The sequence below is a fragment of the Tachysurus fulvidraco genome, chromosome 17, assembly GCF_022655615.1.
Source record: "Tachysurus fulvidraco isolate hzauxx_2018 chromosome 17, HZAU_PFXX_2.0, whole genome shotgun sequence".
Classification (NCBI taxonomy): domain Eukaryota; kingdom Metazoa; phylum Chordata; class Actinopteri; order Siluriformes; family Bagridae; genus Tachysurus; species Tachysurus fulvidraco.
In genome coordinates this window covers 17,194,800-17,209,748 of record NC_062534.1, presented here as the reverse complement: position 1 = coordinate 17,209,748, position 14,949 = coordinate 17,194,800, and the positions used below count along the sequence as shown (strand labels likewise).

The 14,949-nt window shown below is 37.3% G+C and overlaps 1 protein-coding gene across 1 annotated transcript; it reads left to right on the top strand.

Moving 5' to 3' along the window:
- Positions 1 to 6,104: 6,104 nt before the first annotated feature.
- stard15 (StAR-related lipid transfer (START) domain containing 15) lies at positions 6,105 to 14,099 on the top strand. The gene is made up of 6 exons (XM_027135481.2): positions 6,105 to 6,641; positions 8,962 to 9,109; positions 9,752 to 9,855; positions 10,319 to 10,436; positions 11,835 to 11,887; positions 13,150 to 14,099. The coding sequence occupies exons 1-6, from the start codon at positions 6,495 to 6,497 to the stop codon at positions 13,366 to 13,368; spliced, it is 789 nt and encodes a 262-aa protein (XP_026991282.1). The 5' UTR covers positions 6,105 to 6,494; the 3' UTR covers positions 13,369 to 14,099.
- Positions 14,100 to 14,949: the final 850 nt, after the last annotated feature.

Here is a 14,949-nt window from a genome sequence, read left to right as displayed (position 1 = left end):
CTGCAACAGTAGTGACAAAAGGCTTCTCTTTTTCTCCCCCTGTACCTTTATAATGGTCCATTAGCTGGATGGCATTTCTTCTGGGGCTCTCCTTCTCCAAAATTGAAGTCCAGCAGATATTCACAAAATTTGAAGTCCAGTAGATATTCCACAACATCACTGGCTTTTCCATTTGCCTGAAAATGAGATCTGGATAATTAAAATACAATCTTATTGTCTCCCTGGTTGAATGAGTGCAGAAAGAAAAAACCCTGCCAAGATCCCATGATGCTGCCTTGGAGATAAACTCCTGGGATACACATGTCTGCCACGTCAACTGTATAATGTTCAAACAGAACAGCAGTTGGGCTCTTTCCTCTTCACCAGATAGGAAAAAGGAATTCCAATCTTCACCAGTTACAACTACTCCATGTGTTCCCAGTCAATAATGATACGGCACTGTCTTCTGTTGATGCCAAAGTATCTCTAGTAAAAGTGCCTTTAAATGCTTACCTTGTGTGCTCTGTCTGTGTTGATGTCTCTGGTTGTATTTACCTATTCAAAGCTGAAAGAGGCAAACAAATCATCATAAAAAGGACCCCGAGAACCATTCCAGGCAAATTTCTAATTTCCATTCACCAAATACACAGTTCAATTCCAGAAAGTTAAAAGTACTTAGTCTGAGCCTCAAAGTAGTAAACTGACAATCACACAGATTTCTTATTTGTTTTTACAGGTCAGAGATGAAATATGACATTACCCAATTGAGTTCTGTTTCTCCTATTAGTTTTTATGGCCATGTCCGACAGACATTACCATGGGGCCCTATGTTTAATGTTTAACTCAGCTCCAGCCATTGAAGCCCACATTCCTTTTCTTAAAATCCTCCAAGCGCAGGTATGGTAACACTATTCTTCACTTTCTCAGGAAATGAGTATAACTGAATTTTTTTTTATAAATTCCACTTTTAATATGAGGTGCAGGCTGAATTTTCAGCCATACAGGTGGGGAAAATGGTTACCTTAAAGATTTTTCTAATCTCTTTATGAGTAATAGAGGTTACGTTACTTCCTGCATCTGCGTATAGGTTTTCTGGAACCAGAAAAAGATTTACATCACCAAGGTACAGTATCAAGTCAAGATAAAAGTATAATGTTGAACTCATAACAACAAATAAGCTTAAACACATCACAAGAGCACCATTTTATTGCACCATGGCCTGCTGAGAACCTTCTTGTTATTTTTCTCTAGCATTTTTCAAGCAAGGTATCATCTCACATATTCTCTGTGTTTATCTGAACCCTTACATTTGACAGTCAAAAATCACCTTTTAATACAATTAATTATCAACTGTAATGCATACACAGACAGTTTTCCAGAGTAAAAAGGTCAAGTTTTAGATGTGGTACACCAGATGGTCACTCAAATGGCTTTTTGTTGCTTGCATGAGCTCATCATTTGGAACAGCGTGGAAGTCAGTTGTTACTTGGCTGTAAGTTTCAGAATGCGGTTGAGTGAATCCCAACCAACTGGTCATTGCGGTATGTCTTTCTTAAACAGGTGTAAGAAGCAGCATAAATACAGCTTCCTGAAATGTAAATAGTGTGCTTTGTGGCTGTCATTAGACCATGCTACTAGTACAAAAGACTTGATGTGATAGAGGTCAGCACCAAAAGACATGGATGCAGAGGCATGTTATTTTCTACTGAGAAGTTTAAACTGTTTACATTTAAATGTATGGAATTTAGCAGATGACCAACTTCCAAAACTGCTTTTGATGTCTCCGTAAATGGATATATAGACAACTTTTAATTGGTGTTCCAGATAAGATGTTAAAAAGCCTTTCATATTTCCTTAGGGCTCTAAAACGTAAACAATGAAGAAGGGGTGCAAGATGAATGGACAACTGAGGATTGCCATTATTACATAAGAATTACATTTTCTTTAAAACACACCTCAGAAATGACATGTGATGGCCAACATACTGTAGGTTATGTCCATACGTTCTGTGTCAGAATTAAAGGACATGACTCAGAACTCCAGGAGGTGGCAGTAGTATGTATTACAAGATACACAGACCTCATTTGCAGGAAAGCAGCCCAGTATCAAAAATGCACTACTCTGTGTCTCAGACTGTGTGTGTTAAAAAGTCCAAATAAAACACTACTTTCTTCCACATATAGGGTGTCGAATGGGTTACTTTAGTTTCACTGACCAGGAATAACCAAGTAGAAAGAGAGAGAGAGAGAGAGAGAGAGAGAGAGAGAGAGAGAGAGAGAGAGAGAGAGAGAGAGAGAGAGAGACAGTGGTGCACCACAGCTGTTTTTAAGAGTTTTTTGCTTAATAAAAAAAAATGCTTGAAATAATTTTAATAAATTAATTAGTCACTTTTTTACATCATGACAGAATCATCTACAGACATCTATTCTAGATTTGTCTACTTTGTCTGCAGTTGTCACAGCTGCAGAACTAATCTGTGCTCTTATCTGTTAACTCTATTTAACAGACTATTAGCAATGTGCAACAATTAAATTATTTGGAAAATGCAGCCCCTTTTTCTGGTTGATGTAGCTTATTTCTGTTTTCCAAGCTGCTGAATAATATCTCTCGTAAAGCATTTGTGCTGATTGATTAACTTCTTTATTGTGATCAATTTTATATAATAGCATGACTCTAGCAGTAGATTCAGCAATGAAGTTTATATTAATGTGCAACTTCTAATGTTACAGTAAAGGAAAATATTATAAAGTATTCAGACATTCATTTTTGTTATTCAGTTTTATTCCAGTACATATCTAGTACTAATTCTTACACACATAATGTCTAACCTGGTGTTTTGGAAAAGAAAATTATTCAGAAGCATCATTAAAAATATGTTTTTAATATATGTAAAAGGGGAGGCATGGTGGCTTAGTGGTTAGCACGTTTGCCTCACACCTCCAGGGTTGGTGGTTCAATTCCTGCCTCCGCCTTGTGTGTGTGTAGTTTGCATGTTCTCCCCATGCCTCGGGGGTTTCCTCCGGGCACTCCGGTTTCCTCCCCCGGTCCAAAGACATGCATGGTGGGTTGATTGGCATCTCTGGAAAAATTGTTCGTAGTGTGTGATTGTGTGAGTGAATGCGAGTGTGTGTGCCCTGCGATGGTTTGGCACTCCGTCCAGAGTGTATCCTGCCTTGATGCCCAATGAGGCACAGGCTCCCCGTGACCCGAGAAGTTCAGATAAAGCGGTAGAAAATAAATGAATGAATATATGTAAATGTTATAAACAAAAAAGAAAAGACATACATGCTGCAAACACATTTATGCAAATGCTGCAGATGCTGCTATTAGAGTATAAGGGTTCACATAAGAATTAGCAATCATAGTAAAGGTAAAGGAGCTTCATAAAGTTCTCAATATTATTAAGCAACTCTTGAATGGAAACTGCTACAGAGCTACAATTGGTTTGATAATATGCAGGTGGAAATTTCATGGATCCACAGCTGTCTCTGGAAGGTGGGCCATAAAAGATTTCACAGCACACTAATGCTAAGGAGTTAAAGACATATTTTCTCCTAAGCACAGTAGAAAAATGAAGTATTCACTTAAAATACTAGACCTTGAAACATTATGAATGAATACATACACTTTGAGTACGTGATACGTTATACACTACATAAATTTGTGTAATCATAGTTATGGGGAAACTTCCTGGAGACATTTATTTAGCATTTTTATTTATTAAGCTTTTCATGCCTCCTGGTGGTCCAGTGTAATGATCCTGTGCTCTCATTGCAGCGTTCCCCGGTTCATGGAGTTAACCTAGCTGCTAACATTCAGTGCCGGTCCCAAACAGAAGGGTTGTGTAAGGCAGGCCATCTGGTGTAAAACCTGCGCCAAATTGAATATGAGGACGAGATGATCTGCTGTGGTGACCCCATACAGCAACATTTGGTGAGTTTTCTGGCATGACAAAGTCTTCAGAACAGATAGCTTTTCGGTTTCTCTGTAACAAGCTGCAGAGAGAGAGAGAGTGAAAAAAGATGCTGGCAAGGGAACAGTAGTTTATAGCTGTTCCACCATAAACAATAATAGGAACTAATTTGTTCTTGTATGTTCCACAAGATTTAAATCTAACTATATAAAACATGAAAAATAAAAGGAAAAAGGTTGCCATTGGTGTGGTATAAGAGGAAGAAAACACTTCTGCATGTGCTGTTTTTGGAAAAAAATCAACTTCCAGTTTTCTGCATTATGCCACTGCTGACAGAATAGTCAGAATACAGAATGAACAGAATATTTATGTATTCAGGTCTCAAATTGTTGTATAACCAATATGTCTTTAAAGACTAACTAACATTAATAACACAATAAATGAGTTTATTTGTGCAGTATTTTTTATTTATTTATCATTTTAACAGGAATTACAGCTCTTTAAAATTGTGTGTAACCTATTATAGGCTTTTCAATCTCTTTTCAACGCTCCATTCAATCTCATACTAAACAGTTTAGTGTTATTAAATGTGGCAGTCATATCATGTCAGCTAAGCCACATTGAATTTTTACCCTGCAAGGACATTAACACTATTACTATAAATTGGAAGAATCTAGAAGCACTAACAGCTCAAGTGTGAAGTGATGAAATACCATGCATACTCATAAAGCAGGGCCGTTGAGAGTTGAGTGCTGAAGTGACTAGAGCTTGAAAACCACTTATTCTCTGTTGTATCACTCACTCAAACTGTCTCTGGAAGCAACATTAGCATAAGACCTGCATGTCAAGAGCTTCATGAATGGTTTTCCATGGCCATGCAGCCATACACAAACATAAGATCACTATGCACAATGACAAGCATGGGCTGGAGTGATGTAAAGAACACCGCCACCGGACTTTGGAAATATCAAAATGTGTTCTCTGGAGTGATAAATTAGAGTTCTAGAAGCTGGAAGTCTGATAAATTGGGTTTGGCAAATGGCATGGAAACGCTACCTACCAAAATGTACAGTGCCAATAGCTTGCTAGAAAAAGGATAATGGTATAGGGCTGTTTTTTTTTAGGATTTTTAGGGTTAGCCACTTTGTTCCAGTGAAGGGTAAAATTTATGCTACAGACATTTTCAATAATTGTATGTGTGGCAACAGTTTAAGGAAAGTACAGTTTAATTTCCTGTTCCAGCATGACTGTGTCATCATGCACAAAGTGAGCACAGTAAAGACATTATTTCACAAGGTTTTTGTTGAGTAACTCCACTGATCTGCACATGGTCCCGACCTTAACCACAGTGATCACCATTGGGGTGAATTGGAACATCAACTCCAAGATGCAAAAAGAGGAGGTGAAGTTGCAAATTCATAATAATGTGTATGATTTTGGAACTGGATGTCTAACAAATGGGGGAATGATGGCTTATCATGTTCGCATCACACTTGCAACCTCCAGATACTCCAATTTCCATTTTAATTTGGGTGTCTTACTTTTGGCCATATAGAGTGCCTACCAACCATGTTTCTGGGAGAAGGGAACAAACTAGAGAAGCTAAAGGAAACCCACACAAATCCCACAATCCGAGCTCAGGATCAAAATCTAAACACTAAAATATTAACCTAAACCCTTCGTTTTTATTGCAGAATAAAACACTGAGTACAAAAATGCATTTCCATATTAATGTGCAAGACAAGAAAAGACTTTATAGCATTATGATTTATAGGAAAGCACTTTAGACTGTCTCTTAGTCACTTTAGTTTTCATTTAAGTTTAGTTTTCATCTGTCTTGTATAGTCTGTTTTGTCTTGTCCAGTCTGTTTTGTCGTGAATAGTCTGTTTTGCCTTGTAGTCTGTTTTGTCTTCTCTTGTATAATCTGTGTTGTCGTCTTGTCTGTTTTGTCTTGTCTTGTTTAGTCTAAGCTACATGTATATAGTATAGTGTTATTTATGTCTACGTTTGAGAGTCACAAACAGCTGGAATCAAATTCCTTGTGTGTGTCAATAAACCTGATTCTGAGGATCAGAATCAGACGATTATGATTATGATCTATAGGAAAGCACTTTAGAGGATTATGATCTATAGGCAAAGAGGCATTGTGTGAAGAAATTACGTCACACTTGGCTCATATCTGGCACAGACAGACCACAGATCCGCGCTAAAGCGAAACAAAAACATTCACGGAAGAGAAATGACTTTGAATTGACAGACGTGACACCCGATACTTGGTCTGAATAAATGAATCCATAAAGGATGACCCACGTGTAAAGAGCGGGCTGCAGGGTAACGCGATGCCGCCCCTTTAAAACGCCGCCCGCTTGTATAGAGAGCAGCGCGGATGCTGAAACGCACCTGCTCTCTGTTATCACACCTTCTGACCCTCTTTCATCTTGTCTCAGCTTTAAATAAAGCAGCTTGAAACACGTCGTTCTTATACCTTTCCACCCGTGCGGAAGCAGCAAGGAATTAACCAGGGTCTTATTTATTAGCCTGCACACGACACGCGTGCTGACACGGAGCTGTTTCTGGGGAAGCGCTAATCTTTAAGGCAGGATGCCTGTGCAAATTCCGGACGACGCAGATTTCGCGTCTTTCAAGGAGCAGTGCGAAAGCCATGAGTGCTGGATACAGCGTTACAACAAGTCTGGCGTGTCGGTGTGGTGCAGAGACGAGGAGACCAAAACAGTGCAAAAACTTAAGGCAAGTGCTGCGCAGGGGATTCTGGGTAACCTACATGCGCTGCATTGCGGAGTCACCAAACCTACACGAGGGATACCGTGTATCCTATACTGTACTGCGTAAAACATGTATCACACCAAGTGTTTGGTTGTTTTGTGGTTAATATTTACCGTTTCGGCGTGTTAGATCGTGAGCAGAAATATTCTACAGTGTATCAAAATCGGTCAAATATACCCTTAATTATTAGCATTTCCGTAAACAAAAAAGGGTGATAGACCCAAGGAAGCTCAATAAAATAAACCTTATTGTTCCTTATTGTGCTACACAGACCTCATTTATGTCTTCCTTAAAGTGAAGCAAGATGAATTTATCTATAAGGCAAATATCGATTTGATTTTGTTTGTAAGCATGCACTAGTAGTGACGTCATTATCTTACAATAATTCTACCTTTTCTGTAATGAAAGATAATTCATAGCGTGTCTTCTCTGTAGTTGTCTGACAACATCAAACTGTTCATCTGTGTAATCTTCTCACATCACACACCACCATAGTTTGAATGCACTACAGATTTTGTTTAACCATGATAGTTGAATCTAACTTCCTCAGATTTTGCCATCTATAGATGCCATCTATATATAAAAGAGAACAACCATAGTTCCCAGGACATGGTTCTCCTAAGCTTCAGTTTTTCTGTCCATCTCTTAATCATATAGGGATCCAATGAGTTCATCACATAAATCTGATTACTTGGCTGTGGGATATATTAAGAAATGCAGGAAGTGACTCCTTAAGGGACAGAATAGTCATGACATTTTAGAGACTATGGATAAAACAGAAGCAGGTTGAGTTCTGAATCATTATAATTAATCAGCGGCAAGACAGTGATGGGTGTTTATATACAAGAAAATTGATAAGTGGATGTGCACTGAACTGATAAAGTACTTTGCTTGAGATGCAAAGAGAAACCAATGATATAATTGACAATAGCTTAATTCTGCATTCAGTATCAATTTTCCCCTACAGTGTTAAAAACAATTGATTATGATAGTTTAAATGAACTGTCATTTGATTTGCATACCCTAATTTCATCCTAAACTTAAAATCTTTTTCCTGTGTTGAAAGTCATTACATTTCAACTGATGCAAGCACAAATAGGCTGTGCTTGGTGCTCCAGGATAAGAACTGTATCCTGTGTCAGAATGATAAGATGGAAAGTTAATGAGATTGTCAGGCGAGATAATGGGATTGTCAGACACACTATCATTAACCTTTTTGAATGTCCCGTCTTTCTGCTTTGGGACTTTATATTATCTCAGCTGTGATACAAAATGGTTCCCTACCCAAAAAGAATTATAGACAAACAAACACAAATATGCCCATGGTCTATTAACATTAGTAAAACAAAGTTCAGTGTATACATTTGCAAACAGGTCAGGCTTGACTGATTTAGCTTGTGCCACATTATCACAGATGAAAGGATCATCTCGCAGAGCCAGGCTGCACCCATGAGACACTCTGAAAAATTAAGAGTGGAAAACCGTGGTAACAGCAGGCTCGAATGAGGAAACTTGATTCCATCCTGCTGGTTTACCCAAGTCAGACTTTTTTTTGGACTTGCTTGGCTGCTGACCTCTGTGACTATGGCAGTCAGCCCTGGGAGAGTCACAGGCAATGAGGCAGCTTTCGAATGGACTGAGTACAGCCAAAAAAGGAAGGAAAAATTAAAAGATGACAGATCCCTCTTAATAATTCATTTGACTTTCCGGAGCACTGAAGTGCTCCTCACCATGAATAATTGAGATACTGAAGGCTTTGACGACATTTCATTCATAGACAGCAAATAGAGCTTGTTGTGGAAGCCAGTGGAAATGGGGAGGGCCTGTTCACACTAGGGTTCGAGAGGGGGTGTTGAATGAATTATTTACCTGATGTTAGGGGTAGAGTCGATTGGGTTACATGGTTACTTGCTTTCCAGGCACATGAAATATCTGATCACATTGCTCTCAACGCTCTTAAAGTCTTACATGACTGACAGACCTTCAGAAACCGAGTTAAGGAACAATAGAGGTGAGTTTAGACTAGATAGGTTTCATTGGCTCAAATTAGTTATTAATGCTCTCAGACCAACTATGTCCCAACATATTCAAGATCTGGCCCTTGGTGTCACTAATTCATACTATAACACGGGTCAATGGAAAGCTGCAATTTACTGGCATGATTTGTTAACCATTACAGATGTGTGGCTTAAATTAAACACTTACATTCACCAGAGGGAAAGCAAAAAACAGCAAATACAGAAAAATCTTTATGCAAACCTCTGAAAACAATTCTTCTTTCTAGATGAGTATTTTGTGCAAGGATGTCAGTGCAGAAACGCTGTATGATGTCTTGCATGACACAAGCTACCGGAAGAAATGGGACACCAACATGATTGACACATTTGATATTGCAAGGCTGACGGTCAATGCAGATGTAGGATATTATTCCTGTGAGTCACCACCGAATTTGCTTTCCTCTTTACTCCTCTGTTTATTCCTATTTTGTATTTGTCTGCTCAGGGGCTTACTAAAACATTCATAACTTAGTTTAACATCTTATCCTGGCCTTAAAGGAAAGGAACGGAATACAAATTGTGCACTTGGAATACACTGCAGGGTTTGTAGTAACACATAATTCTGTAATTCATTTGAAAATAGTACCAACAGACAGTTTAATGGCTGAAGTATTCTCAGGAGTGCTTGCTATAACTCAGTTGAGCTTTATCGGATTTCCATTGCATAAAAAGTACACATTTCAAAGGCAGATAAATATAAAATAGTGTTTGAGTTAGAATCAGTAAAAGTAGCTCTACATTATTTCAGCAAAGATTTATAAAAAAAAACCAAATACAATAAATTTGTAACTAATGAGTATTCTGTTATTGTGAAAATGTACCACACAGCATGATATAGCATAATTAATTGTAGCCTTTTTTAATTGTTGGATATGTATGATATAATTAAGATATAGGTGGTTTTAGGGTCAAATAATTCAAATGACTTTCTAATTCATTTTAAAGACTAATTCTGCCGGACACTTGATCTTACTTGACATTTAGTATAACATTAAATCATGTCTTTTCTGTTTAAAGGGAAATGCCCAAGTCCACTGAAGAACAGGGATTTTGTCACCATGCGTTCATGGCTCCCTCTTGGCAATGACTACTTGATAATCAACTACTCAGTCAAACACCCGGTATGTCTGCATGTGATCCTGTCTAGCCTGGGAGCAGTACAGATGTTCCTGCTTTATAAGTGGTTTTGGGAAATCCAAAGTTAGTACTGTGTATTGTGTAAGCTGGCATGTAGAACAGCTGTCTCAGCCTAGAGCAGACTGAAACAGAATATCTGACCCTTGGGAAAAGTTTGAGCTATCGAGTAAATAGTCGGGTGATCTAATCCCTGCGTCTTAATGAATAATTACCTGTCTTGTGTCCTGGGAAAATTTTCTTTGACCTTGGACAAAATTGTTACACTAATGAATTATGTAAACAGGTTAAATTAAACATATTTTGCATAATCTTTGTTGGTGTAATTGTTATTTTTATATTGATGAGCAACATTCAGTTTTTTTTAAATTTTTTTTTGAATAGACATTTCTATTCTATTCAATTCCAAGGGAAAGAAGATATTTCATTTTTTTATTTTCTTTATTTCAGCAATACCCACCAAAGAAAGACTTTGTCAGAGCAGTGTCTTTACTCACGGGATACTTGATCCAGTCTAATGGAGCAAACTGCTGCACTCTTTACTACTTAACACAAGTAGATCCGAGAGGTGAGTGTTTGTTTTTCATGTGCTTCTACCTGTATAATTTCAAACTGTAAATGTGAAGCATTTGCAGTAACAATACAGAGAAGTTGTATTTTTTTTTAAATGTCATTCATTTAAATTAATGAAACTAAACTATAAATGCATTACATTCTCTGGCCAGGTGATGTACATTGTCACTTGTACAGCTTACATAATACAGCTTAAATTGTATAAATATTGTTTTATGTACCAAGGAATACACTGGCCCTCCAAAAGTATTAGAACAGCAAAGCGTTTCCTTTTTGCCACATACCATGGGCATTTGTGTTTCAACTCAAAAGATGAGAGACAATGGATCTTATTTGAAGATCTTATTTTCTTATCCCCCCGATATTTGCATCAAAGTGTGTTAAACAACTTAACAAGTTGTGAACATTTGGTGGCAGACCACCCAATTTTTACGTGAAATTTGGTGGCATATCCCTCGCTTGCAAGGACTGCATCAAGCTGGTGACCTATTGACATCACCAAACTGTTGCATTCTTCTTTTGTGATGCTTTTCCAGGCTTGTAGCACAGCTTCTCTCAGTTGATGTTCTCCTTTGCATGCTCATTAAGGTCTGGTGATTGACTTGGCCTGTGTAAAACCTCCCTTTTGCCCCATTTTGTGTTGACTTTGGTTTTGATCATTGTCATGCTACATATCGAAGTTCTTCCTAATTTGACTGAATGCATTTCTCTGCAAATTGGCAGACTGAATGGTTTGACTTCTGAATTAATTCTGCTTCTACCCTCATGAGTTGAATCAACAATAAAGATTGCCAAACCCATTCCTGAAGCAGCAATGCATGCCCAAGCTTCCCCTTCATCTTTTTTGAACTTGGTTTCAAAAATTTTGTGGCTCATCTGGATTTTTTTATTTTATGAATTCCAATCTGGTTTTAGGTTCTTACTGCTGATAAATGGCTTACATCATGTGGTATGTCCTTTATAATTTTCTTTGAAAGGTTGATCGTGAAACCTTCAGCCCTTCCCTGTGGAGTTGTTGGTGATGTCACTGTTTTTTTGGGGGGAGTTTTCTTCACAGCTTTCAAAGTATTTCTTTCAACAACTGCTGCTGTTTTTTGCATTGACCTGATTAATATCTGGCTTTTTCAGGACGAATTATTGTATTGGTCAAGGCTTTTGCAATGGCGCTGTTTGATTATTTTCCTTCTTTCTCACCTTTAAAATGCCTTGCTTTTCTACCATAGACAACTTTCTGTTGTCAAATCCAATCTTCACACGCAATTCAATACTTTTTAAAAAACTGTATATCCTGGTACATGTCAGGGTAACTAGACAGCATAATTTGAATTGTTGTATTGTCTAAAATATATCAGTATATATCTATATAGAGATTTTTTTTTGTTTACCCTTCCAGGTTCCTTACCTAAATGGGTAGTGAATAGAGTCTCTCAGTTTGTGGGACCCAAGGTAAGACTATTGTGATTCTGATTAACATAATTCTGTAACTAAAACTTATAAACAACAGTTCTTTTAAGTATTAAGAGGTAAATAAACAGTGCGGTTTCTATAAGAAGTCTCTATGGTCCTTTGCTGTCATCTGCTGGCCACGAACCACAATCACTTCACTGTTATTGTTCAGTTTGGTCTTTTTCACTGATTCATGTAAAGCCTGTATTTCAATTTGTAATCCAGTTTTGAGTAAAATTGCAAATGGAGCTTGTAGGCATTTGAAATTAAATGAGGAAGATATACCACACACACACACACACACACACACACACACACACACACACACACACACACACACACACACACACACACACACACACACACACACACGTACAAGTTGACTTTACTACCATAAACCAAAATTTTGTAGGTACAAATGAATCTACATCAAATACTATGTGATGCTGCCATCTTTTGCTATAATGTTTAAAAGTGCAGTCAAACCTCCAAAAAAAAATATATTTTTAGTGTTTGCACATAATAATAATGGTAATTATAATAAAAAATAATGCACCTGGGTTAAGGCTGTGTTCATTAATTGTGTAATATTGAAGTGTGAAATGAAAGGATTAACCAAAATCCTTAAATGTGCTTACATAATTTACTTTACATTGAATTTTTACTTAAACTAAAAAAACTAAAAGTAAAAAAATACTAATGGTTCATTGTTCTCAGTAGTCTCTTTTGCTACTGTAACCCTGACACACCTTTTGTGACACCTAAAAACAATACCATAAAAGATTTATGAAAAAGTTTTAAAAAGTCTCACTTAATATTACAAGGGTGAGATTAATGTAGGAAAGCTTATAGGAATTTAAATTTATTGGATATAAAGAACAATTGGATATAAAGAACAATTAATAGTCTTAGACTCCAGAAAAATAAAACATAATATTCCTTCAAACACCCTCAATGACTGTTCAATATACACTAAGAATTTTATACCTCTAGCTCATCTTCATATAACAATTGGTGGGGAGAAAATTTAAAAATAACGATGATGTAGCAGGTATGCATCAACATAGCCTTGTTTCTGTTCACTTTCTTTTTTATTAAAGTCCATACAAAAATCTGATTTGCACTTTTAGGCCTCAGTCACTTTGGTTGGTTTTTAGTCTTGTAGACTTACTTACTGTATGACTCTGATGACCTTTGAGGTTATAAAATAGAAAACTTTGCCAGGATGCCTTTGAATAACAAACATGTTTGGTGCTCCACAGGCCATGAGGAAGATCTACAAGGCGTGTCTGAAATACCCTGAGTGGAAACGGAAACACAACCCTAACCTGAAGCCGTGGATGTATCCCGAGCAGAACACGCTACCATGCATGAGTGTTTCAGAGCTCACTGTCCAGAGAGCAGATTCCCTTGAGAACATCGATGAGAGCGGCTTGAATGAAGATAAGATCCAAAACCACAGTGAAGATGAGGAAACCTAAACCCTCAGACTTTGCTTTTTGATGAGTGTGCATGTATGCGTGGGAGTGTGAGGAAGTCAGTGCACATTGATTTACACCAGTAGTTCTGCAGAGTATGACTTACCTGTTTTCAGCTGCATCTTATGCATGCTTTGCTATGCACTGCTGATGACCATAATGGTGCTCCTTTCAAGGTTTTGACATATTAATGATCGTGATTGTTTGCACTACCAAACTTAATCTATTAGAATTGCACATATCATTAATACAAGTTTGAGGATTTTATTCTAAATGAGCTCACTTATACATGAAAACAAAGAAATTGGCACATCACAAGTTACATTTTAATTCTATTTGGCTGCAGTTGCAATGTTTTTAAGCCACTTCTTCTGTGAGTGAGCACTGGTTTGTAGTGTGTTTTATGGTTTCAACTCAAGTCTTTTTTCCCCCTGTTATTGCTCAAATCAGTGACTTAAATCAAATGTCCAGTTTCATTTGTCAGTTTTATCTGCACATTTGCAGTCTCATTTCCAGGGCAACCTACCTGTGAGAAGTGAGAGTTCTCCAGAACTCTGTGGCTGGCTACAGGGATTTTCACTTCAATATCTTTACCTATGCATCAATAAGATCTCAGGATTTGTTTAAAAAAAAAAAAAAAACAGTGCTGTCTGCCTTTCTCAAATATACACTGTGTGTTTCTATCTCTCTGGTCACTTTTACCTATTCATTTATGAATAAATATCTTTATCTTGTACTTTGAGAATGATTTATGCATCCATGTATTTGTTCTGTGTTATTCTCATAGTAGATTGGAGCATGCATGCTTTCTATAAGGCTCTGGCATCAATTGTCAAGCATGCTTAGATATTTTTATTTATTTGCATGTACCATTTATATCCATTTTCTGGCTTTTGTTGTACTGTTTTGTGCTAGTCTTGCAGTCTAATTCAGACTTTAAGCGTCTTGGGGGAAAAACTACTTTTTAATCACTTTCGATGACAAAGCATGAGAAGGAATGTTTGAGACTTTCTGGTACTTTGAAATGAGTGTGAAGTGAAACAAAGAGAATTTGCTTTTCTTTTCTCCTCCATTTGGCAAGAAAGAGAGGTCTGTGCCTGCCTCCACTCTTTTCCATCCAAAAGCCTACAGCTGGTCACCACTCCTCAAACTCTCCATTGTCTCGGACACTTCCTGCTTCCCATTTGGAGCAGTTCCTGCCTGCACCAGTCAGATTGTTCTGCAGGGAAGGAAACTGCACAAGTTAAACCTCTCTGGTCTCTCACAACACGCTCCTTTTACATTTACAGCATTTATTAATTTCATTACATCCTATTTTCAGAAGTTCTATTTTCTTAAATAATATGTATTTCCTATGACTGTGTTGTAATGCAGTACTTCTCATTGTTAACATTCGGTCAAATTTGTGGACGGATTTGTACACATTTATACAAAGTACATTTTCAAAGCTATGTGTTTGTGTGATTATCAGTTTAACCAAAGAATATAAGTACTTACTACTGATTGCATATCATTTGTTTGCTCCTGAATATTCTACTCCAAACACATTTACTGTGGTGGCCTTTTGACAGGAGGAAATAAATG

What these genes read in the sequence shown, in the direction of transcription:
- stard15 (XM_027135481.2), top strand. Translation starts at nt 6,495, where the DNA reads ATGCCTGTGCAAATTCCGGACGACGCAGATTTCGCGTCTTTCAAGGAG. An exon ending in ACTACTCAGTCAAACACCCG is followed by an intron (nt 9,856 to 10,318) that starts GTATGTCTGCAT and finishes TCTTTATTTCAG; the next exon opens with CAATACCCACCAAAGAAAGA. An exon ending in AACACAAGTAGATCCGAGAG is followed by an intron (nt 10,437 to 11,834) that starts GTGAGTGTTTGT and finishes TTACCCTTCCAG; the next exon opens with GTTCCTTACCTAAATGGGTA.